Source organism: Pantherophis guttatus, chromosome 14 (assembly GCF_059756535.1).
Source record: "Pantherophis guttatus breed Tessera chromosome 14, ASM5975653v1, whole genome shotgun sequence".
In the NCBI taxonomy this organism is placed as follows: Eukaryota; Metazoa; Chordata; class Lepidosauria; order Squamata; family Colubridae; genus Pantherophis; species Pantherophis guttatus.
The window spans coordinates 12,086,201-12,112,560 of NC_142076.1; the positions used below are offsets into that span (position 1 = coordinate 12,086,201).

Here is a 26,360-nt window from a genome sequence, read left to right on the forward strand (position 1 = left end):
CCACTCTGTGGCTGAAGTCGTATTTTCTGCAGTCTAGTTTGGATCGGTTTACCGTGAGTTTCTATCTATTGTGTGCTTTTGTAATGTTGTGGTTGAAGCTGAAGTAGTCATTGGCTGTAGGACATTGTAGCAGACGATTTTATGTACTACGCTTAGGCCAGACTGAAGACGGCGAAGTTCGAAGTTGTCTAAGCACAAAATTTCGAGTCTGGTGGCATAAGGGATTCTGTTGCGAGCAGAGGAGTGGAGGACTCTTCTCGTGAAATATCTCTGGACTCTCTCAGTTGTATTAATCTCCGATATGCAGTGCGTATATAAAACATGTTTTTTTTAAAAAAAATTAAAAAATTAAACCCTTATCCTCCGATGTGAGAAGTCATTATAAGTTTCCCGAAGTAGAAATATTCTTTTCTTTTTCCTTTTTATTGCAACTTTGTTAAGTGTGTCCCCCCTCCCCCAAAAAGATACAAAGTACAAATCTACAAAAAGAAAAAAAGATTTTTTTTTTTTAAAAAAAGACCATTCTTTGCGATGCTTCTAAAGTTTTATTATGGTCAGAGATGGCATTCAGATGGTTCGGACCGGTTCACCCGAACTGGTAGCAGAAATTGCGGGGGGGGGGGCGCCCAGGGGTGGGTTCTAAAATTTTTTACTACCAGTTCTGTGGGCATGGCTTATTTTGTGGGCGTGGCTTGGTGGGGGCTGGGGGGTAATGTGATTGGGTGGGCGTGACCAACCTTTTTTTTTTTAACTTTTAAAAGCATTTTTTCTACAACCTTAAGAGGTTGCAGAAAAAAAAATGCTTTTAAAAGCCTCTGACGATCAGGCAACTCAGCTGGGATCGTCAGAGGCTTTTAAAGGCATTTCTTTTTCTACAACCTCTTCAGACAGTATTCTGGTTTTACCTGGGAAGGCTGAACTTAAGGTGGTATTGGACCCATTTATTGGGGTTTGTAAACCACAACTTAGCTAATGCTGAATTTTTCAGTAAACCATGGAACAACTGAACCATGGCTTAGCAGTATTTATGAACCCAATCAATCCTTTGAAACAAGTTGGCATATTGCCTGTCAATCTTCAAAAGTTTTATATATATATATATAAGCAAGGATGATGCTAATAACAATCCCCTTGGATGAGAAAGCTGAAGTTGACAGAGTCGATAATTTACGGCAGAAATCTCTGTTCTTGAAACATGCCTTGGCTAAGGCACTAACGAAGATTGGTGCAGTAATACAGATGGGTATAATTCTTCACAAATGAAACAGATGCTTCCTTTAAAAGTTCAAAAAGCTGTATAAATAACTGCAAAAGACCAGGGGAAAGAGTAGGGGGGAAAAAGACAATAAAAACCTTATATATATATGTGTGTGTGTGTGTGTGTGTCTGTGTGTGTGTGTGTGTGTGTGTCTGTGTGTCTCTGTGTGTGCATACACACAAACACACACACACATATATATACACACATATGCAATGAATGAAAACTTAGCATGACTGTATAGAATAAGTCCTATGGAATTGCATCAAAATCCATTGAATTCCAATATCTTGGACCTCAACTTAACGACCATACCTACCTGTTCTCTAAGGGACCTGGTGGCTCAGCGGCTAAGACACTGAGCTGCAGTGGGTCGGCAGTTCAGCGGTTCAAATCCCTAGTGCCGCGTAACGGGGTGAGCTCCCATTGCAAAAAAGAGAAAAAGTGGGGGGAAGGAAGGGAAGGGAAGGAGAAGGGGAAGGGGAAGGGAATGGGAAAGGAACCTAAGGAAAAAGGGCATTGCTAAATCCATGGTTTGTATCACAGAAGATTAAATCTCATCCATTTTCCAAATGAAGCAGAAAATAAGAAGGTCACCTACCAGAGACCAGAAACTAAAATGGAACTAATGAGCTTGAAGGGATGTGGTAGGCTAAGACGCTGAGCTTGTCGATCAAAAGCTCGGCAGTTCAGCGGTTCGAATCCCTAGTGCTGTGTAATGGGCTGAGCTCCCGTTCCTTGTCCCAGCTTCTGCCAACCGAGCAGTTCGAAAGCAGGTAAAAAATGCAAGTAGAAAAATAGGGAAGGTAACAGCGTTCCGTGCGCCTTTGGCATTGAGTCATGCCAGCCACATGATCACGGAGACATCTTCGGACAGTGCTGGCTCTTCGGCTTTGAGACGGAGATGAGCCCCCTAGATTCGGGAAGGACTAGCACATATGTGTGAGCGGAACCTTTACCTTTACCTTACCTGTTCTCAAGCACAGGGGTCCCCAATCACTGGACTGGCACCGAGCCACAGAATGCCAGAAACCGTGCAAACATGTGAAGCCATATCTGTGGGATGCAGGCAGCACATGGGACCACACCCCCTCCAGTCTGCGGAAATATCTCTCTCCACGGAACCGGTCCTTGGTGCCCAAAAGATTGGGGACCACTGCTCTAGCAAATCCAGATCAACCCCCAAAATGAAAGTAAATGCATTCATTTGGGAGGATAGAATGATTGCCTTTTAGCTTGTAAAACAGAGTACAATAATTGGAAGATCTTACACCAAATCTGGCCCTGAAGATTATTGTTTAGTCCAGGGGAAGAAAAAAATTATGGAAATGTTATCTGTAGACAAGTGTTTCTTAACCTTACCCTCCTTAAGACATGTTGTTTTGACCTAGGCCTCCCAAGATCATGAAGCAGAAAAAAAAAAATCCCTTTTATTTAGATTAAAGGGAATTCTTCTCCAGCAAAGTCCCGGCAAACAGTCTTTCAAGAGATTTCACAACTACAGACCTTTTATCAGGCTTGGACAGCTGCCAAGCCGATATCTTCCAAACGCCACTCTGTAGCAGACAATACTTGGCAAGAAGTCAGGAACAGATCTTCACTCTAACGAATTGAACTAATTGTCTCCTGCAAACTCCCCTCCCCTTCGCTCCTCTTTATTCCCTCTGGGAGGGGCCATTCACCGTCCACCTGTGGCTTTACTCCTGAGTCGACCTTTGTTCCTTAGCTGTTCTCTTCTCCCGGCAGCTCTGTGCATGCGCACATTGGGAACAGGCTCCAGCTGTTCTTCTGCCCCACTGATATCCAAGTCCGAAGGCAGCTGACAACTGTCACACGGCCCTGGCTCCATTTCTGCCTCTGACGCAGAGCCCTCCTCAGAGCCTTCCCCAGACTCCAGGACTGGCCCATATTCCTCCCCTACCTCCTCACTGTCTGAGTCTGCCATCAGCTCCACTGGCTTCTGGCAGGCCACAACACATATGGACTTCAATTCTCAGAATTCCCATGGCTGGCTGTGGAATTCTGGGAGTTGTTGAAGTCCGCACGTCTTAAAATGGCCAAGGTTGAGAAACACTGCATAGACTATAAGTTAGTGATGGCTAACTTTTTTGCCATCGCGTGCCAAAAGCATGGCAGCATGGGGGGGGGTGTCACACGGGCATGTGCCCATACCCATAAATGCGCCCCCCTGCACATGTGTGCACGACCCCCCCGCACCCTTCGCTTTTGGCACACGATGACACGATGGGCCTAGTAGGCCCGTTTTTCGCTCTTCTCAGGCTCCAGAGGCTTTCTAGGAGCCTGGGGAGGGCAAAAACAGTCTTCCCCACCCCCTCCAGAGGCCCTCCAGACGCCGGAAAGAGCCTGTTTCCTGACCTCCGGTGGGCCTGGAAGGCCTGAAATTCAGCTGGCTGGCGCGCGTCTGTGCACTGCAGCTGAGGTAGGGCAACGTTTGTGTGCCCACCAATATGGCTCCGTGTGCCACCTGTGGCACGCATGCCATAGGTTCGCCATCACGGGATTATAGGATCCTCAAGGAATGCTCTTCAACCAACTCAAGTTCTCAACGTGATTTTTCAAACATGATTGATAACCTGTTGTTAGATTGGTGAAGGACCTCCTATGCTTTGCTGTTCGGTTGTGCGTTCTCTCTGGCCCGTCTTCCAAGGACTTTAGAAGACTGTTAGTGAACAATATGGCATCCTTCTCCACTGAACCTGCCCTAATGATCACTGCATTCATAAAATGAGCATGGGTCTAAATGATGTTGACCTTGCACATGCTGCATGTAGCATGTATACACAGGAAAGATCAGATCTCTTGGGGGGAAAAATATAAAGGAAGGAGAACAATAGCATTAAAATCCAAGTTTTGTTTGATCTTGCAGTCTAATAGTTTGACCTTGCAGTTGGGAAACTTGAGGTCTAGAATGATGCCTTCTCCTTTTACTTTTGCACGTTAGACTCTGGGCCTGAGTTTGTGAATGACGGTTTCTAGGAGGGGAATCTCAGCCGGTGAACAATTTATTTGCACCATTGATTAGTATTCTGCCCGGTGATGGCATTCTCCCTCCTTTGGAATTGTCTTGTAGTCGCTGCCTGGCAACCACAATGTGAAAATACAACATTAGTTTGAGAGTGCAAGTATGCTGCTAGCAGGCAAGCACCAACTTCGTCTCCCCCATTCTGCAAATACAAGGAGCACGGCAGCTAATAAAAAAAAGGGGGGGAGGGAGAAAACCTCTGGTTGAATGGCCCTGAAGGATCTTGAGAACATTCTGAAAGCTTGAACAATCTGGATCTAAGGTTAGGTGTCTCTCTCTCTCTCTCTCTCTCTCTCTCTCTCTCTCTCTCTCTCTCTCTCTCTCTCTCTCTCTCTCTCTCTCTCTCTCTCTCTCTCTCCCTCCCTCCCTCCCTCCCTCCCTCCCTCCCTCCCTCCATCTCTCTCTCTCTCTCTCTCCCTCCAGAGGTGGGTTTCAGCAGGTTCTGACCAGTTCTGCAGAACCGCTAGCGGAAATTTTGAGTAGTTTGGAGAACCGGTAAATACCACTTCTGGCTGGCCCCATCCCCATCTATTCCCTGCCTCCTGAGTCCTAGGGAGAAAATGGGGATTTTGCAGTAACCTTCCCCTGGAGTGGGGTGGAAATGGAGATTTTACAGTATCCTTCCCCTGCCACCCCTACCAAGCCACATCTACAGAACCTGTAGTAAAAAAATTTGAAACCCACCACTGCCTCCCTCCCTCCCTCCCCTCTTTTCTCCACGTTTGCTCCTTCTACCTATGAAAGCATGAAGAGTCAACAGCTCTGTTGACTCTTTAATGCTTTAGGATTTTCTATGTCCAAATGCAAAATAAATAGTATGCCAGTGCCTAAAGACTGTTGTATTACGGTGACATTGTAGTCAGCGGTGGGATCCTGCTGGTTTAACAACCGGTTCGGTGATCGTGCCCTTCGCACAGTTTTACAAATACTTACCTTCCGCGTTACTGCTGGGGAGTAACACAGCTGAGGCAATCCGCTCTGCCACGCAAATCAGCTGAGAAAATATAGGTCAGTAAAGGGCAGGGGCAGGTGGGCAGGCCCACCTGATTGTTGGAGAGAACCAGTTTGCTCCCAGCTGATCATCGGCGCTACCAATTCACCCGAACCGGTCCCAACCGGTAGAATCCCACCCCTGCTCGTAGCAGATGAGAGTAACCATCAAGAAATCTCTCTCTCTCTCTGGAGTTGGTTCTAATATGAGAGTAGGACTCATTTATAGTGTAATCTTTCTCAACCTTAGCAATTTCAAGATGTCTAGATGTCAACTACCATGCATGGTTGGGGAATTCTGGGAGTCTTAAGATTCCCAAGGTTGAAAAATATCAGTTTAGTAGGAGGGAGCTGGTGCATCAAGATCTATCTCTTACGAAGATGAGCAGTGGGCTTGTAGATGATGATTCGAAGTGTGCTTCCTTCCTTCCGCATTTGCTGACCCAACATGAGAAGGGAGGGATGAGGACAACGAAAGAGAAAAGCTATAATGTTGGGTTGAATTTGGTGCATCGAATGAAACCAGCCATTGTGGTTTGTGAACCATAACATGGTTGCCATGTTTGAATCCATTGAATGATGGTGTATTCAACAAACTTCGATGAGCTAAAACGTTGGATTCTGCAGCTGGATTCCTACCTTGTTTTAAACCATCATTTTAGTTAGATGACTTAAGGGAAGGTAGGAATCCAGATGCAGAATTCAATGTTTTTGAAAATTGACACCTCAGTGTTATATTTTCACTAATATATGATATGAGTGCTGATGGATTTGCCAATTTGCAATGATTATTCTACAATAATTATTGTAGAATATTATTGTATTGCAATAATAATTATTCCTATACCTGAGCAGGTATAGGAAACACAGAATACACCTTTGTTTAAACCGATCCTGAAGATCCACAGTGAATTTGAGTTCTTTGCAAACATGTATTTAATTTGTATTTCAAATACAATTTTGGTTTGAATTCAGCCTGGATTCTCTGTTTTTGCATTGCAAATGCTACCTTTTTTTGACCAGGTAATTTAGGATTCTGTCAAACACTTAAGTTAGTTGGGAATAAGGACACTTGTCAACAAAATGAGAGAAGATGGATGAGTTGTGTTTTGGAAAGATAGCTCACGGGAATCTTTCAACCCCATTGGTAGACTGGCATGGAGAAAGTTTGTGGAAAACAAAGCATGAATTTAAATAGAGATTTGGGATCCAGTAGTCCCATCTGCTTTCAAAGAGTAAAGGAGAAAACTCCAAACTCCAGCTTCCAAACCTTTGAAAAAAATATTTGCAATGGAATTTATGGAAGACGATGCATTGTGCGAGACAGATGTTGTCCCATTTCCCACAGGATGAGTCCAGCTGTAGCAGAAGTGATGGTGCAGAATTGCTAGACTCAAGCCAGATTCTGCTTAGCTAGCAAGAACTGTAATTTATGAGCCTAACTAAGAATATCTAAAGTTAAGGATTTCTCCAAGCGATAGACTTTCCGGTTGGACTCACATATGACGAGCTATAAGAAGCCGGACTTCCAAGAAGAGGCATTAAATTGTACTTGATTAAATACAAGAGTCTGTGAAATTGTCTTTTTGTTGAGCTCATTAAAGGTAAAGGTAAAGATTCCCCTCGCACATATGTGCTAGTCGTTCCTGACTCTAGGGGGGGTGCTCATCTCCGTTTCAAAGCCGAAGAGCCAGCGCTGTCCGAAGATGTCTCCGTGATCATGTGGCTGGCATGACTCAATGCCAAAGGCTCATGGAACGCTGTTACCTTCCCACCAAAGGTGGTCCCTATTTTTCTACTCACATTTTTTACCTGCTTTCGAACTGCTAGGTTGGCAGAAGCTGGGACAAGTAACAGGAGCTCAGCCCGTTACGCGGCACTAGGGATTCGAACCGCTGAACTGCCGAGCTTTTGATCGACAAGCTCAGCGTCTTAGTCTACCGCATCCCTTCAAGCTCATTAGTTCCATTTTATTTTCTGGTCTCTGGTAGGTGACCTCCTTATTTTCTGCTTCATTTGGAAAATGGATGAGATTTAATCTTCTGTGATACAAACCATGGATTTAGCAATGCCCTTTTTCCTTAGGTTCCTTTCCCATTCCCTTCCCCTTCCCCTTCCCCTTCCCTCCCCCCCCTTTTTTTCCTCTTTTTTGCAATAGGTCCTTGCTGGGGTTCATGGTAATTTCCATTATTTTCTTGTGGACTAGCAGGTAGTTGATGTGCTCTGAATTTTTGCCATAAGACTGGGTTAATTGAAGGAATATTGGGGCACCAGACCCTTGAAAAATGCATAATTAAAGCATCTAAATCAGGGACGACCAACCTTGGCAACTTTTAAGACTTTGGGGGGGGGGACTACAACTCCCAGAATTCCCCAGCCAGCCATGCTACCTGGAGAATTCTGGGATTTGAAGTCCCCAAGTCTTAAAGCTGCCAGGATTGGACACCCCTGATCTAGATGTTCCATTTTCTTCCCATTGCTGTGAATCCCACCATTTCCATTTATTTCTGACATATGAAGGGTTGGAACCAAATAACCAAAGGTGAAAATTCAAGTTTTACTTGTGCCATCTAGATGAATGATGTCATGTTGATGTCATTTTTATTTATACATTTTTTTCCCTTTGATATACATAAATATTTAAAAAACAGTGTATTGTCTGGATCAGTTTGCTTATACAAAATAATAATAGTACTTGTAGTAACAGTGGTAATAATCATAATAGTAATATTAATTTATTTATATGTAATGAAAGTCTTATATCATTTTACAGTATCATTTGTCTTCCAATTTCTACCTCTTTTATCTAACCACCGATAAAACAAATCCCATGTTGAAAAATATTCTGTTTCTTTCTTATCTTTTATTTTTAATGTCAATCTATCCATCTCCGCACAATCTAATATTTTTCTAAGTATGTTTCCATCTTTAGGCGTACCCTCATTTTCCCAATATTGTGCAAATACAATTCTCGCTGCTGTCAGCACATGTAATATTAAATATTGTAATCCCTTTATTATAGTTATCTGGTAATATACCTAACAAGAATATTTCTGGTTTTAAGTCTATGTGTTGTTTTATCATTTTTCTAACCATGTATGTATTTTTGTCCAAAAAAATTTTTTTTTGTCTTTGGACATGTCCACCACATGTGATAATAAGAACCCGGTAACTGGTTACATTTCCGACATTTAGCTTGTTATTTTTATGATTCTTTTGCTTTCCTAAGGAGGACATGGGACTAAATGTTATGGTTTTCTGTCTTTCAGAGCCTGGGATCGGCTGACAAGAAGGATTTGTACTCTTCAAAGTAAGTCTTATATTTTTCTCAGCAAATTTTCAACAAGGTGAATCCATTAATGTATGTCATCTAGGAGAGTTTGAGCTATCTGTATTATCTCTTTGGAGGTCATGGGATCTTGGCTGTTGAAAGCTTGCAAGGAAAGAATCTATCGTGGCGAAAAGCAATATTGGCTTTACAACCAGTTGAAGCTTCATCTGCTGTAGATCAGAGGTGTCCAAATCTTGGCAACTTTAAGACTTGTGGACTTCAACTCTCAGAATTCCCCATGCTGGCTGGGGAACTCTGGGAGTTGAAGTCCACAAGTCTTAAAGTTGCCAAGGTTGGAGTCCCCAAATGTGGATATTGGAAATGTGAGCTGTCACAGAGATGCTACCTTGAGTAGATTTCTTGCTTTGTTTTGGTGGACACCAATGAAAAGAAGAGTTACCGAGTTTCATTCACTGTTGTATACTATTGCTTCTGTATATATGCCATCAGAGAGCAATTTTGACAAGAATTTTCTACACCGGGTCCTAAGACTGTTGTTCTGATTGGTTATCAAGATGGGTTCTAAATTCTTATTCGGTAGATCATTCACAGCTAACTACTATTCTTCAAATATATGTATAATTTATAATGCAGGTTATTTCTTGACTCGAAAAGGATATGTAAGATGATATTCTTGGTATTTATGTAAAGCCATGGGGTTGCCTCCTTCTAACATTACAGTATTTTCAGGTGGAAAATTGCATCCTTCTGTTAGTAGCGTTGCTTGGCAAAGTTGGGAAATGGATACATTAACCCTTTCAAGTACTGCCTGTATATCTGCCGTGATTCTTATCCTCCTTCGAATTTCAGTAGAGTGCTACAATGCAGATCTAAGGACAACCCTCTGTATTTATCAAGAAAATAGATGTAGAAAGTGTTCTATCTCAATCATATGGATCATGTCAGGGTTCCGAGTAACACCCCCAATGAGGGAAGAATAGAATAGAATAGAGTAGAGTAGAGTAGAATAGAATTTTTTATTGGCCAAGTGTGATTGGACACACAAGGAATTTGTCTTGGTGCATACGCTCTCAGTGTACATAAAAGAAAAGATACATTCATCAAGAATCATAAGATACAACACTTAATGATAGTCATAGGGAACAAATAAGCAATCAAGAAAAAATCAATATAAATATTATTTATTTATTTATTTATTTATTTTTTCATATTTGTATACCGCCCTACTCCCGAAGGACTCAGAGCGGTGAACAACCATAATAAATACAAATACATATAGAAGTTAAAAACTATTAAGAAAACAGATTAAGTAATTTAGGCTCAAAGATTAAAAACATCCAAATTTATCTAAAGAGGTTTAAAACCCAATTTAAAAGCCAGTTTAAAAGCCAATTAAAAAGGGAGAGTTAGGCCAGACCAGCTTGTTGGAATAGAAATGTTTTCAGGGCACGGCGGAATATGCGTAAGTCTTGGATGTTTCGTAACTCCGGGGGAAGCCCGTTCCAGATGGTAGGTGCCTCCACAGAAAAGGCTCTCCCCCTGGGGGCCGTCAGTCGACATTGTTTGGCCGATGGCACCCTGAAGAGTCCCTCTCTATGGGAGCAAACTGGTCGGTGAGAGGCTATTGGTGGCAGGAGGCGGTCTCGTAAGTACCCTGGTCCTGAGCCATGGAGCGCTCTAAAGATAGTAACCAAAACCTTGAAGCGCACCCGGAAGACCACTGGGAGCCAGTGCAGCTCGCACAGGAGGGGGGTTACATGAGAGCGCCACATTGCTCCCATCACCACCCGCGCGGCCGCATTCTGGACCAGTTGGAGCCTTCGGGTGCTTCTCAAGGGGAGCCCCATGTAGAGAGCATTACAATAATCCAGGCGTGAGGTGACAAGGGCGTGAGTGACCGTGCGTAACGAGTCCCGATCCAGAAAGGGATGCAACTGGCGAATCAGGCGAACCTGATAAAAAGTCCTCCTGGCTACGGCCGTCATATGCTCTTCAAAAGACAGCCGTGAGTCCAGGAGAATGCCCAAGTTGCGAACCCCATCTGTGGGGGCCAACGACTCGTATAATATAAATAAATAAATAAATAAATAAATAAATAAATATAAATAAATAAATATAAATCGTAAGGATACAAGCAGCAAAGTTACAGTCATGCAGTCATAGGTGGGAGGAGATGGGTGATAGGAACGATGAGAAGATTAATAGTAGTGCAGACTTAATGAATAGTTTGACAGTGTTGAGGGAATTATTTGTTTAGCAGATTGATGGCATTCAGGAAAAACTGTTCTTGTGTCTAGTTGTTCTGGTGTGCAGTGCTCTATAGCGGTCGTTTGGAGGGTAGGAATTGAAACACTTTATGTCCAGGATGTGAGGGGTCTGTAATTATTTTCACAGCCCCCTTTTTGACTTGTGCAGTATATAGGTCCTCAATGGAAGGCAGGTTGGTAGCCATTGTTTTTTCTGCAGTTCTAATTATCCTCTGAAGTCTGTGTCTGTCTTGTTGGGTTGCAGAACCAAATCAGACAGTTATAAAGATGCAAATGACAGACTCAATAATTCCTCTGTAGAAGACGCCAAGGCTAGAAGTTCCTCAGAGTTCCATTTTATGAGAGATGTCATATGGGCACCACTGGGAAAACCTGAATCTGAAAGCTTCCAAGTTTTCCCCACCCAAAAGAAAGGCAAGCATGTAAAAAAAGGCAAGTAGAAAAATAGGGACCACCTTTGGTGGGAAGGGAACAGTGTTCCGTGCGCCTTTGGCATTTAGTCATGCCGGCCACATGACCATGGAGACGTCTTCAGACAGCGCTGGCTCTTCAGCTTTGAAACGGAGATGAACACCACCCCCTTGAGTCGAGAACGACTAGCACATATGTGCGAGGGGAACCTTTATCTTTACTTTTATGTACATATGTAGGTAGAACTGGGCCTGTGTGACTTACTTAACTACTCCCATCAGTGTATCCCAAAAGGCTGCGTGTGTCAATTGTAGAGCCTAAAACCACAATATAGATGATTTAAAATTTAGAACTGCTGATCTCTTTGCTTCAGGGCACTTTGTAATTGCCGGTTGGGCAGAGGGAGGGAAAGCTGTCTTGGGAAATCTGCTCCCTCCATTAAGACCTTTAGCAGCAGAGATCCTTCAGAAGGTTCCCTTGAGTAATGTGGGGTAGATTAGTCAGCCTGGCATTTTTGCCAGATTGTAGACCAGCTCCTAAGAGAGGTGAAATTGCAAAGGTGCGCATCTGATGTTTAAGGCGGTCGCTATAAATTAAGGAAGCACTTCTGCAAACAGTCTTAATTCTTGCATAACAAAAGTCTTCTCTGCTCGTGGTAGGTATATCTGGAATAACTCCTCACAGCAAGATAGGTGGCAAACACATTTTTCTCTTTGGTGTCCTTTATTCTTTCCACCACACCCCCACCCAGCACAATTTTTGGGGAAAATTGATCTTGAATTGCTTTTGCTGGTCCATGATGGCTGTGCAGATTGGGTTGGGTTGGTGGATTGAGTTGTGTTGGGTTCGATTTGGTTAAGTTGGATTGAGCTGACTTGGGTTGGGTTGGGTTGAGTTGCATTGCATTGGGTTGCATTGCATTGCATTGGGTTGCATTGGGTTGGGTTGCTGGATTGAGTTGGGTTGGGTTGAGCTGACTTGTTTGGTTGGCTTGGCTTGGCTTGGCTTGGCTTGGATTAGGTTGGGTTGGATTAGGTTGGGTTGGATTAGGTTGGGTTGGATTAGGTTGGGTTGGATTAGGTTGGGTTGGTTGGGTTGGATTTGGATTGCATTCCATTGCATTGCATTGGATTAGGTTGGATTGAACTGGGTTGGATTGGGCTGGGATGTGTTGTGTTGTGTTGTGTTGGGCTGACTTGAGTTGTGTTGTGCTGTGTTAGGTTGGGTTGGATTGGGTTGGGTTGGATTGAGTTGCGTTGGGTTGGATTGTGTTAGATTGGCTGGGGCTGACTTGGGTTGGGTTGAATTGGGTAGGATTGGATTGAATTGGGTTGGTTTTACTTCAGTTGGATTGGGTTAGGTTAGGGTAGACTGGATTGGATTGGGTTGGGTTGGGTTGATGGATTGATAGCATTGATCTGAGTTGCATAATCCAGCATTTTGGATTGTTGGAGGAACGACCACCATTAGTCAAACTTGGTCATTAATCAAATGTTTGAATTTTGTTAAGCCTTTGCCTCGGGAATCTACCCTACATTGCCTCTGCAAATAAAATGCCAGGGTGCCTATGATCAAGCTAGCGTTCTCCACTCATGGATCTGATGAGCTGTCATTCTTCATTGGGACTGCTGGCCATCCAAAGAACAGTTCTGTATTTGTTATATGAATTTCACTCATGAACTGTACTTTTTAATCTTTACTTTTAAGACTATACACAGTCATCCTGTCTGTAGAAGTGACCGACTTAAAGCAGTGGTCGACCTTAGTGTACAATGTCCTGCTATTTGCATCCAGAAATATTACTGTCACTTGTCTGGTTCAAAACCAGATTGGCCAGACTCCTCCCGTTCTGGGCTCAGTAGTTCTCCAAATTAAACAGTGGGTTGTTGAAAATTGATGGATTTTTTTGGTGGTTCGATCTCCTGTTTAAGCAGAGAGAACAGCAAAGAGAAGGTAAAAAGAATTTGCCAGGCTTGAATTTAGCCAGGGAGGAGCAGAAAAAATTGCAGGCTTATGACAAAAGAGCTGTTAGCTTTTGAATTTCCACAAAATACAAATTATATGGAGATGACCTTGTAGATGACCCTCACTCTGTCAAGGAACTTGGAGTACTCATTTCTAAAGATCTAGGTGCCCGAGCCCACTGTAACAAAATTGCCAAAAAGGCATTAAGAGTTGTTAACCTAATCTTGCGTAGTTTCTTCTCTGGTAATGTTGTACTAGTAACTAGAGCATACAAAACATTTGCTAGACCAATTCTTGAATACAGCTCATCTGTCTGGAACCCGCATTGCATATCGGACATAAATATAATCGAGAGAGTTCAGAGATATTTTACGAGAAGAGTCCTCCATTCCTCTAACCGCAATAAAATACCTTATGCCACCAGACTCCAAATTTTGGGCTTAGACAATTTAGAACTACGCCGACTTCAGTCTGACCTAAGCATTGTACATAAAATTAGCTGCCACAATGTCCTTCCTGTCAACGACTACTTCAGCTTCAACCACAACAATACACGAGCACACAATAGAGACACAAACTCAAGGTAAATCGTTCCAAACTCAATTGCAGAAAATATGACTTCAGTAACAGAGTGGTCAATGCCTGGAATGCACTACCTGACTCTGTGGTTTCTTCCCCAAATCCCCCAAAATTTAACCTTAAATTGTCTACTGTTGACCTCACCCCATTCCTAAGAGGTCTGTAAGGGGCGTGCATAAGAGCACCAGCGTGCCTTCCGTCCCTGTCCTAATATTCCTTTTTACTTACTCTTTATTCAAATTATGTTTATACTTTTACCTGTTTTCTTATATATGCTTGACAAATAAACTTATGATTATGAAAAAAACAAAAAAAAAACAAAGGGGAGGAAAAAAATTCAAAAAGGTCAAAAATGGAAGGGTTCGGGGGGAAAAAAGGGAGGTTTAAGAAAAAGCAAACTTGGGAGTGACCCCAGTCTCACTTAGCAACAGAAAATTGGGGCTCCATCGCGGTCGTAAAGTCGAGCACTACTTGCGGTATACCTTCTATCCGATAAAAGCCACATCATTTCTCACCTTCCATCTTTTCAGCCAGTGGGAAGCTTCCAATTAAATAAGCAACGATCAGCCCTCCAGACTGATTTTTTTTTCCCCCCTTACCAAGCCATACGTCTCTGGAATGACAGCTGGCAGTTTCTCTCCCTCCCCCCCTTCTCAGCCCTAGAGGAACGCATGACAGGGTGTCACTCAAATCGGCAGTTCAAATAATCGACTCTCCGGGCTCCCATCGCCTGCGTCTGATGAGCGACACAATCAGAACAGGGGAGAAACGGAGTGCGCTGTCAACCCAGCGCTTAACCTCAATTCTCTGCTGCTTAATGGAGGGGGGTGAGGTGTATTTTATGGCAAAGGGTCTCCGACTGTTCGGGTTTGAACCACGCAACCGAATTGGGGAGAAGCGAGAGAGATTTAATTTCATTTTGTTTGGGCGCCGCTAATTTGTTGACGGCAATCAGGAAGGCACAGGTCCCTCCCAACTCTGTTCTTCTGGAATCTGTTACCTGTCGAAGCCATGGTTATGATTTCACGAAAGCTTCACCAGAAGTTGCCAAACCTCGAGGAATCCTGGCCAAAGCCCCTCTCCTCTTGGCCCAAGTGTAGAAAAGGGTGTCCTAACCACCATCCTTTGTTGACCCTCTCAATGGAGGCCACCGAAGGCTTCGCATTCCCGTTATTTTTCTACCGCTTGTAGAGAGATGATGATGATGATTATTTAACCACTGGGGTTGCTATAGAAACGCAAGTCATTCTTTCACTTTGGAACAGAAGTAGCTTTTTCTGCGACATTTGGTTTCAACTGAGTTTAAAAACTCATCCGGCCGAGATTTCACAGACCCCGTGGTCCTGGATGCATCCTGAATATTATCATCATCATCCTGGATGCATGGAGGGAGCGAGCAGGGATGGTCAGACCTGCCCTAAATAGAAACAATCCTTGGCTCCATTTGTTGAGAAAAGTATAGTTTTATTAGAAGTGCGTCGCAGTAAGGCATAGCCAGAACTGAGAATCGTGCACAAAAATCCCTAAATTCAGTCTTTCCCTCCCGTAACTGCCTCCCATCGCTGACCGCCCCCCCCATCGCCATGACCAATCAGGTTCAAGCAAGATGTTTTCAGAAATGTCACTTCAAGCATAGGTTGGTATGCAGCTGCTTTCCTTTCCCAGCTGGTTGGCCTTGAAGCAGCATCTCAGGGAGATACAGAAGCTACTTTCGTTTTCCCCCCAAGCAATTCCCATCTCTTACATCCGCTCCAGAGTTCAGGGCAAACGGTTACCGCAGAGTGAAGCAGAAGCAAGGGTAAGGTGGCAGCTTCAGGAATCAAAACACTGCAGGTAGAATTTGCAGGTGCTCTGCTAACCATTTAGGGATGCCCCCGGAGAAAGTTTGCAAACTATAAGTCCTATTCTTCGGCTAACTGTCACAGGGTTTTTTTTTCAATACCCATTTCAGTGGGCTCCCCAAACTCCAGAGGGTCCACTCCATCACCGCTTGGCCTTGTTTTACCCAGCCAGACACCAACAGACCCTTGGGTAGTCGTCCAAGAAAGTATTGTCTGCTTAGCAATGGAAATTCTGCTCCCAATTTCAGTTGTAAGTCAAGGACTATCTGCAAGCTGTCCGGTGCCCTGAACCCATTGCTATCGATCCGTTTGAAACTTTCCCTTTGCAGTTTCTGGAGGCTTTATTCTGGGAGTGATTTTTCATCACCCTTCCTTCTTTTCCGTGGAGCTTGTGAGACGCATTTGTTCTCTTGTTTGCTGTTTTATTGGCTTCTCTGACCTTTCTGGTAACCAATATATCACCGAATGTCTTCGGTTCCCTAGTAACATTCTTGCTGCCTCTTGTTCATTTGCAATCTGACTCTTTTCGACAAGTGCCACTTAAATTGGCTTTTGCGTTTGGGGAGTTCGAATGTTAGACCAACACGGCGGACAATTCCTATTTGATTTGACCCCCCCTTTTTTTTAGGGTTGGCCTACTTCACTTGTTATGGCTTACAGGTGTAGATGGGAGAGAGATTCTATTGCCAGCTTTACTGCACTGTAAAACAAGAGAAAACAGGATCTCCTTCTCCTTCACTTACTATTTTTATCTCATAGTTATTATTACATTATTACTCGCGCACACGTGCTTGCTTCGCTCTCGTGTGCACCACTTCTGTGCATGCGCAGAGCGTATTTGATGACATCCGGGTGGGTGGGCGGAGACTTCTACCCCCGCTGCTACCGGTTCTCCCGAACCGGGGCGAACTGGTAGCAACCCACCACTGAAGGTGATGAACATACCTATTACTCCTTGCTCCTCATATTTTCCACATAACAGCCAAGTGGGGTAGGTTGGGCTGAGAAGGAGTGATTGGCCCAAAGTCCCCCAGCCAGCTTTCACACCTAAGACAGGACTAGAACTCACTGTCTCCTAGTGATTGGCCCAAAGTCACCCATCTGGATTTCACGCCTAAGGCAGGACTAGAACTCTTTGTCTCCTGGTGATTGGTCCAAAGACACCCAGCTGGCTTTCATGCCTAAGGCGGGACTAGAACTCTCTGTCTCCTGGTGATTGGCCCAAAGACACCCAGTTGCCTTTCATGCCTAAGGTGGGACTAGAACTCTCTGTCTCCTGGCCATTGGCCCAAAGACACTCAGTTGCCTTTCATGCCTAAGGCGTTAGAATTCAGCATCTCCTGGTGATTGGCCCAAAGTCACCCAGTTGGCTTAAATGCCTAAGGCGGGACTAGAACTCTCTGTCTCCTGTGATTGGCCCAGAGTTACCCAGCTGGCTTTTATACCTAAGGGGGCACTAGAACTCCAGCCAGCACCTTCCCCACTACACCTAACTGGCTCTTATTAAAACCAAATTCATAAGTAGTTTTCATTTGCCTTCAAAATATAAATGCCAAAGTCATCAAATCTAAGTTGATGAGCTTAACTAATGGTGGCCGCTCTTGATTCTGCGCCTCCGTTGTTGCAAGAAATGGGATCCAGAAGGAAGCTGTAGAATTTATTTTTAAGAAGTGGAGGTCCATGAATATGGACCTGTTGCCAAGGGTCTGAATTTTGATCACGTGATGGTGGATCTGCTACAAAGGATGTAAGTGGGGGGAAAATATCATAAGTCGCTTTTTTTAGTGCCGTTGTAACTTTGACGGTCACTAAATGAACTCCTGTAAGTCAAGGACTACAGAGGAATGGAATGGAATGGAATGGAATGGAATGGAATGGAATGGAATGGAATAGAATAGAATAGAATAGAATAGAATAGAATAGAATAGAATAGAATAGAATAGAATAGAATAGAATAGAATAGAATAGAATAGAATAGAATAACAGAGTTGGAAGGGACCTTGGAGGTCTTCTAGTCCAACCCCCTGCTTAGGCAGGAAACCCTACACCACTTCAGACAAATGGTTATCCAACGTCTTCTTAAAAACTTCTAGTGTTGCAGCATCCACAACTTCTGGAGGCAAGTGGTTCCACTGGTTAATTGTTCTAACTGTCAGGAAATTTCTCCTTAGTTCTAGGTTGCTTCTCTCCTAGATTTGTTTCCACCCATCGCTTCTTGTCCTGCCCTCAGGTGCTTTGGAGAATAGCTTGACTTCCTCTTCTTTGTGGCAGCCCCTGAGATATCGGAACATTGCTATCATGTCTCCCCTAGTCCTCCTTTTCATTAAACTAGACATACCCAGTTCCTGCAACCGTTCTTCATATGTTTTAGCCTCCAGTCCCCTCATCCTCTTTGCTGCTCTTCTCTGCACTCTTTCTAGAGTCTCCAAATCTTTTTTACATCGTGGCGACCAAAACTGGATGCCGTATTCCAAGTGTGGCCTTACCAAGGCCTTATAAAGTGGTATTAATACTTGACGTGATCTTGATTCTATCCCTCTTGTTGATGCAGCCTAGAACTGTGTTGGCTTTTTTGGCAGCTGCTACACACGACTAGCTCATACCTAAACGGTTGTCCACTAAGACTCCAAGATCCCTCTGGCAGTTATTGCTATTGAGCGAGGTACCACCTATACTGTACCTGTGCATTTTGTTTTTCTTGCCTAAATGTAGAACCTCGCTTTTTTCACCATTGAATTTCATTTTGTTAGATAGCGCCCAGTGTTCAAATCCCAAAGGCCTTGAGGTTACTCGAGAGGTGACGGGAAAAGAAGACATTGGACATAGGCCAGAAGCTGAAATCCAGGTCCCCAGCCAGACATCTGATGCGTCTTTTGGATTTTGCAAAGACAAGAAAGGGCCTTTTCAGGTCTCGCCTGCTTAGACAGTGTAGCTTTAATGTCCCAAGTACTCAGCGACTTTCCACTACCCTCCAGTCATCAATTGGCTCTCGGTGAGGCTCTGAAAGGGCCGGTTTATTAAACAAACACACTTAGTGTAAAAAGTTTATTCCAGTTAATTAGGACTTCATTGCAATGGAAACAAATTATCCAGGTGCCCAGCGCCAAGTTAAACAGCCACGGTGTGAGTGCACAGGGGGAGGAGAGGGTCCCGAATTAAGACGACACAAACAAGCATCTTAAGTTAACTTTATGTCCCTTTAAGTCTATTTATTTGGTCATTCCCAAACTGTAAGCATGGCTTTCACAAGGAGCCTCCTTGGCAATTTACAATTTAGAATAACAGAGTTGGAAGATTGCAGATTAACAGAGTTGGAAGGGACCTTGTAGGTCATCTAGTCCAACCCCCCACCCAAGCAGGAGACCCTGCACTATTTCTGACAGATGGCAGTCCAGTCTCTTCTTGAAAGCCTCCAGTGATGAAGCTCCCACAACTTCCGAAGGCAACTTCTGTTCCATCAGTTGATTGCTCACTGTCAGAAAATCCCTCCTTATTTCCTGGTTGAATCTCTCCTTGTTCAGTTTCCATCCATTATTTCTTGTCTGGCCTATAGGTGCTTTGGAGAATAGGTTGACCCCCCCCTCCTCTCTGTGGCAGCCCCTCAAATATTGGAAGACTGCTATCATGTCTCCCCTGGTCCTTCTCTCCACTAGACTAGCCATGCCCAGTTCCTGTTCTTCAGGAACTTTATGTCCCTTTAGTGTATTTATTTGGTCATTCCCAAACTGTAATTATCACAAGGAAACTCCTTGGCCTCTTTAGAATTTAGAATAAGAGAGTTGGAAGGGACCTTGGAGGTCTTCTAGTCCAACCCCCTGCTTAGGCAGGAAACCCTACCCCACTTCCGACAAATATCCAACATCTTCTTAAAAGCTTCCAGTGTTGGAGCATTCACAATTTCTGGAGGCAAGTTGTTCCACTGATTCATTGTTCTAACTGTCAGGAAATTTCTCCTTAATTCTAAATTGCTTTTCTCCTTGATTAGTTTCCTTGATATATTTTAGCCTCCAATCCCCTAATCATCTTTGGTTCTCTAATAGACTAATAGACACTCTGTCTGAGTTTCCCCAGAGGCGTTCCATCTCTAGTACTGGTAATCCTCAACTTAATGCCAACAATTGGGAATTGAGTTTCAGTTGCTAAGCGAGGCAGTTGAATGAGTCGTGCCTGATTTTATGAACTTTTTAGCCACGGCTGTTAAGCTAATCACGGTGGTTGTTAAGTGAATCGAATCACGCAGTCATTAAATGAATCCAGCTTCCTTTGGAAGCACCCACCACTTCTGAAGGCAAGCCATTCCACCAGTTGATTGTTCTCACTGTCAGGAAATTTCTCCTTAGTTCTAGGTTGCTTCTCTTCTGGATTAATTTCCACCCATCGCTTCTTGTCCTGCTTTCAGGTGCTTTGAAGAATAGCTTGACTCCCTCTTCCTTGTGGCAGCCCCTCAAATACTGGACCACTGATACCATGTCACCCCTGGTCCTTCTTTTCACTAGAGTAGACTTACCCAATTTCTGCAATCATTTTTCATATGTTTATTATGGGGTAAGAACAAATAGGCTGGGTTCACCTACTAAAGGATCTATCATGGTTTACCTACCATGATAGATGGTTTACTTGGTTAGGTGAAGAAAGTTCACCTAACAGCCTATAGTAAGGTTGGTGGGCATTCTTTTGTCTGCATATTTCCACAATCTGCCAACATTTCTGCATTTCCTTGCTTATTCTTCTGAAATTTCAGTCCTGTACATCATCTCATGCCTTTCAATTTGGCAGCCTTGTAAAACTAGAGGAGGAGGAGGAGGAGGAGGAGGAGGAGGAGGAGGAGGAGGAGGAGGAGGAGGAGGAGGAGGAGGAGGAAAAAGACTATGGGGTCCTTGATGCTCTCTGGGCTTGGCTGTTTTCTTGCAGACGCTTCATTACCCAACTAGATAACATCATCAGTGCTAGAAGAGAGTGGGGTTGAGGAGGAGGAGGAGGAGGAGGAGGAGGAGGAGGAGGAGAATCCAACCAGTGAGACATTTTTCTGTTTCTTTTATTTGTTTCTTTCTTTCTGTTCTCTCCTTCAAGCCAAAGCCCTAAGCATCTGTCTTTAATGTTCCTAAAGAGTTCAGCTTCTCATTATTTAGCAGCACCTAGTTTTTGACTTTGGCTTTTTGTGAGAAGCTAAGAATGGTTGGGAGGGATTTCAATTTGGATGGGCGGCATTTGGGAATTCCAGAACCGAGGACCAGACCGGGAAGTTAAACAAACAAACAAACAAATAAATAAATGAGCATCCCCGGGAGGTGGGGATGGCAACCTCCTTCTCCAGCCCTGCCAAGAAAATTGCATGGATGCAGTCACCAAAAAGTTGGCCCAGACTGAAGAGAGCATCTTTTACCTTCCAAAAAAAGTCCGACATCTCTATCCAAACTTTTTCTCTCCCAAACCTCTCAACTCCCCACTCCCAGTGCCTGCCAATCATTATCTCTCTCTCTCTCTCTTCCTCCCCCCTCTCTGCCTCTCTCTTCCCCCTCTCTCTTCCCCCCTCTCTCTCCCCCTCTCTTTCCCCCTCTCTCTCTCCCCCCTCTCCCCCCTCTCTGTCTCTATCCCCCTCTCTTCCCCCTCTCTCCCCTCTCTCTGTCTCTCTCTCTGTCTCTCTGTCTGTCCCCCCTCTCTCCCCCTCTCTCTGTCTCTCTCTTCCCCTTCTCTCTTCCCCCTTTCTCTCTCCCCCTCTCCTCTCTCTCTCTGTCTCTCTCTCTCTGTCTCTCTCTCTCCCCCTCTCCTCCCTCTCTGTCTCTATCCCCCTCTCTTCCCCCTCTCTCCCCTCTCTCTGTCTCTCTCTCTGTCTCTCTGTCTGTCCCCCCTCTCTCCCCCTCTCTCCCCCTCTCTCTGTCTCTCTCTTCCCCTTCTCTCTTCCCCCTTTCTCTCTCCCCCTCTCCTCTCTCTCTCTGTCTCTCTCTGTCTCTCTCTCTCCCCCTCTCCTCCCTCTCTGTCTCTATCCCCCTCTCTTCCCCCCTCTCTCCTGTCTCTCTGTCTCTCTCTCTCTCTGTCTCTGTCTCTCCCCCTCTCTCCCCCCCTCTCTCTGTCTCTCCCGCCTCCCTTCCCCCCTCTCTCCCCCCTCTCTCCCTCTCTCTCCCTCTCTCCCTCTCTCCCCCTCTCTCTTCTGTCCTCCCCCTCTCTCCCCCCCTCTCTCTTTTTTTTGGGAAAAAGAAATGCCATAAAATATTTGAGAGCTCAGGCTGTTCTGTCAAAGAGTGGTCAGATGGAAATTATAAAGCCGGCTGTAAAAGTAATGGAAAAAAAAAAAACCCACTCACAAGTGTGTTTTGGACCGGTGTGGAGCTGTTGCTTGTGTTGCTTCAGCCACCGGCTGATTTAGACAAGGGGTCACTTTGAATTGAGGGTGCCTGGTGAGCAGGATGGAATGTTTTGACTGCTCCTTACGAGGTCCCGTCACGTCAAATTCCCACCTTGCAAAGAGAAGCTGGAAAACGTATATAGGATCTCAGCAACAGTCCTCCCTGTTGCCAAACAGTTTTATGATTCAGTGGTTTTCCCTCTGGAATGTTACTGTCTTCGGCCTGAAACCCCTTAAAATGTTTTTAAAATGGCTAACAAAATGATGTTGGTGTGAATAGGTACCAGGTACATATACGGTTGACTTACGACTTTTGGTTTAGTGAGTGTTTGAAGTTACAATGGCCCTGAAAAAAGTGACTTACGATCTTTTTTCCCCACCATCCTTGCAGCTTTCCCTTAGTCGGGAATTTGGACTCTTGACAGATACCCTGTTTCAAGGGTGAAATGCTCCCAGTTCGGACCGGATCACCTGATCCGGTAGCAATGGCGGCGAGTAGTTCAGAGAACTGGTAGCAAAAATCCCTCCCCCCCCCACATGTCCAGCTGAGCCGTGCAATCATCAGATCTACAACCTCTTCGGCCGAAAAAATGCTTTTAAAAGTAAAAAAAAAAGCCTCTGATGATCACACGGCTCAGCTGGGATCGTCAGAGGCTTTTAAAAGCATTTTTTCTTGCAAACTCTTCTGCTGAAGAGGTTGTAGAAAAAAATGCTTTTAAAAGCCTCTAACTTTCCCAGCTGAGTTGCCTGATCATCAGAGGCTTTTAAAAGCATTTTTTTCTGCAACCTCTTCGGCCGAAGAGGTTGTAGAAAAAATGCTTTTAAAAGTAAAAAAAAAAAAAAGCCTCTGATGATCGTGTGGCTCAGCTGGGATCATCAGAGCCTTTTAAAACTATTTTTTCTACAACCTCTTTGGCCGACGCCCACCCAGTCACATTACCCCCGGGGGTGGGTTCTACTTACCTTTACTACCTGTTCGCAGCACAGCCGCACGCTCTTCTGTGCATGCGCAGCAGCGGTTTGATGATGTCAGGGTCAGTGGGTGGAGCCTCCCGCCGGTTTTACTACCGATTCTATAGAACTGGTGTGAACTGGGAGCAACCCACCACTGATTACCCCTCACCAAGCCACGCCCACAGAACCGTTAGTAACAAATTTTACATTTCACCATTGCCCTTTTTCCCCCAAAATAAGACCCAACCATAAAATAAGCCCTAGCATCTTCCAAAGACATTTTGCAGTCATGCCCACTGTACAAAGCCAAAATAACAGCATCGGTGCTGGATGTCACATCTTACTCGGCTACAAATTCCCACTTGAGAAGTTGACAGCCATGTAATTTCTTGTTTGGCAATATGATAGCTTTTAGCTCTCCGCTTTGTAAACCTAAAAGCCTTTCGCAGAAGTTAGGAGGATATTTTGAAGAAGAGGTGTTTAGTTCAGGTTTATCACAGCGCGACACAATCAAACCTCACGGTTACTTGCCTTATGATATCTCAGCAAATACGGGTCATTTGTTCACTATAAGAGTATAATATATACCCTTGGATTAGAAATATTGCTGGATCCCCGGATGAATACACGGGAAAGATTTTCTTGATGGATCGTGACGTTAAGGGCCTCTTGTTCAAGTTGCGAACTTGCCAGCATGTCTGCAAATCCAGAGATGAGCAACAGTGGTTGGGTTTATGCTACAGGTTCAGAACATCTTTGACTATCCGAAAACCAGACAATCCATGATTGCATGGCCATCATTCCCGAGATTTTTCCTTACCAGATTCCTCAATGCTTTTAACAATGAATATGTATTTGAAAAGTTCTTTAACAATTCAGGGAGATATTCAGCGATGTTTCTGCCTTGAAAATAGCTCCTGTTGAACTATAGTTCAATATATGTTTCCCCAAAAATAAGACCGGGTCTTATATTAATTTTGGCTCAAAAAGATGCATTAGGGCTTTTTTTCTGGTTAAGTCTTATTTTGGGGGAAATACAGTACTAAATGCACCCATCTGGCTTATCCACCCAATCTTAACTGAGGCTTATTTTTGGGAGGAGTAGGGCTTATATTATGAGCATCCTGAAAAAATCATGCTAGGACTTATTTTCCGGCTGGGTCTTATTTTTGGGGGGAAAGGACTAGTACCTTCTATGATGTCATAAAGAGTTTTATGATCATTTTATAGCATAAAACATTTTATATAATTGGCCCACATTCCATTTCATAGGAGTCATGGGTCCTACATTTGTAAGTCAGCTCAGCTAAGGCCCTTTGGTTCAAACATGGTTGCTGTACAATGCACCATTTCACCCAGTTAAGAACAAGAATTTTAGTAAACTCTAAGTAAAGGTTCCCCTTGCACATATGTGCTAATCGTTCCCGACTCTAGGGGGCAGTGCTCATCTCCGTTTCAAAGCCAAAGAGCCAGCGCTGTCCGAAGACGTCTCCGTGGTCATGTGGCTGACATGACTCAACGCCAAAGGTGCACGGAACACTGTTACCTTCCCACCAAAGGTGGTCCCTATTTTTCTACTTGCATTTTTGACCTGCTTTTGAACTGCTAGGTTGGCAGAAGCTGGGACAAGTCACGGGAGCTCACCCCGTTACGCAGCACTAGGGATTAGAACCGCTGAACTGCCGACCTTTCGATCGACAAGCTCAGCGTCTTAGCCACTGCGTAAACTCTACAGATGAGTTAATTTGCATGGCAGATAACTGCAGCCATCCATATTTTAGTCCAGGGTTCTCCAAACTTGGCCATTTTAAGACTTGTGGGCTTCAATTCCCAGCATGTCTGGCTGGGGAATTCTGGGAGTTGAAGTCCACAAGTATTGAAGCGGCCAAGGTTAGACACATTGACTGAGGAAGCACGCCTGCTATCCAACCCACACCAATCGTAAACGCGTTTTATTTCATAAACGCATACCGAACTGCAAATGCCATGTGTCTTCCTTTATATACCATACCCGGCTACGATACGGTTTGTTTAGTTCATATTTAGCATTGGAGGAAACCCTGTCATTGTGGTTTGTAAACAGAGATTTATAACCTAATGTAATGTTTAAAACTCAACAGAACTGTGGCTTAGTCAATAAAGCTCCCTTGATGTCCAGAGTTCATTAGTGCACGCTTGGCTGGCTTCAAACATCCTATTAAGGCAGAAAGTGGATTATAAACCACAGCGCCTGCTTTCCAACCAACCACATTGTAATTCATCGCAACACAAATGGATTTTCTATTTCTATTGTTGCTCATAAAATGATTCAGAAATCGACATGGAACCCCGTCACTTGGTTCAGGTTCTCTGGCCCACTAAATACATCTGAAAGATTCTTACTCAATCTTCTCTCAGCAGTTGCGATGTGATCTGATGGAGCTACCACACTTGGTAGCTTCATCAGAGTAAGGCCACACTTGGAATCCTGCATCCAGTTTTGATCGCCATGATGTAAAAAAGATGTGGAGACTCTAGAAAGAGTGCAGAGAAGAGCAACGAAGAGGATTAGGGGACTGGAGGCTAAAACATATGAAGAACGATTGCAGGAACTGGGCATGGCTAGTTTGATGAAGAGAAGGATTAGGGGAGACATGATAGCAGTCTTCCAATATCTCAGGGGTTGCCACAAAGAAGAAGGAGTCAAACTATTCTTCAAAGCACCCGAGGGCAGGACAAGAAGTGATGGGTGGAAACTAATCAAGGAGAGAAGCAATTTAGAACTAAGGAGAAATTTCCTGACAGAACAATTAATAAGTGGAACAACTTTCCTCCAGAAGTTCTGAATGCTCCAACATTGGAAGTTTTTAAGAAGATATTGGATAACCATTTGTCTGAAGTGGTGTAGGGTTTCCTGCCTGGGCAGGGGGTTGGACTAGAAGACCTCCAAGGTCCTTTCCAACTCTGCTATTCTATTCTATTCTATTCTATTCTATTCTATTCTATTCTATTCTATTCTATTCTATTCTATTCTATTCTATTCTATTCTATTCCATTCCATTCCATTCCATTCCATTCCATTCCATTCCATTCCATTCCATTCCATTCCATTCCATTCCATTCCATTCCATTCCATTCCATTCTACCAGATCTGGGCTGCAAAACTTGAGGTTACCATGAAGTGACTTGAACGAGAATCTTTTCTACAGAGGTCATCCCCGATTTACGGCCGCAATTGGGAGCAGAATTTCCATTGCCTAGGCCAAGCGGTGGTTCATTGAGTTGTGCCCAGTCATATGACCCTTTCACTACAATTGTTAAGCAAATGACTCCCGTTGATAAGTGACTCATGTAGATATTACGCAATCTGGCTTCCCCCATTGACTTTGCTTGTCTGAAGCTGGCTGAGAAGGTTGCAAATGATGATCCCATCACCCC

At 44.1% G+C, this 26,360-nt stretch overlaps 1 protein-coding gene across 2 annotated transcripts in view; it reads left to right on the top strand.

Annotated features, from left to right (window-relative positions):
- Positions 1–26,360, top strand: part of LOC117673124 (ankyrin repeat and fibronectin type-III domain-containing protein 1-like) — a 306,226-nt gene that overhangs the window by 153,979 nt on the left and 125,887 nt on the right. The window contains exons 1-2 of one of the 2 annotated variants that reach the window (XM_087878369.1): positions 4,376–4,563; positions 8,561–8,601. Coding sequence is in view for 1 of the 2 variants with exons in the window: in XM_087878368.1 (XP_087734494.1) it covers positions 8,561–8,601 (41 nt within the window). In the remaining variant the exon portion in view is untranslated. Of the gene's footprint in view, positions 1–4,375; positions 4,564–8,560; positions 8,602–26,360 lie in introns of those variants that run through there. The other variant, XM_087878368.1, reaches the window with a different exon arrangement.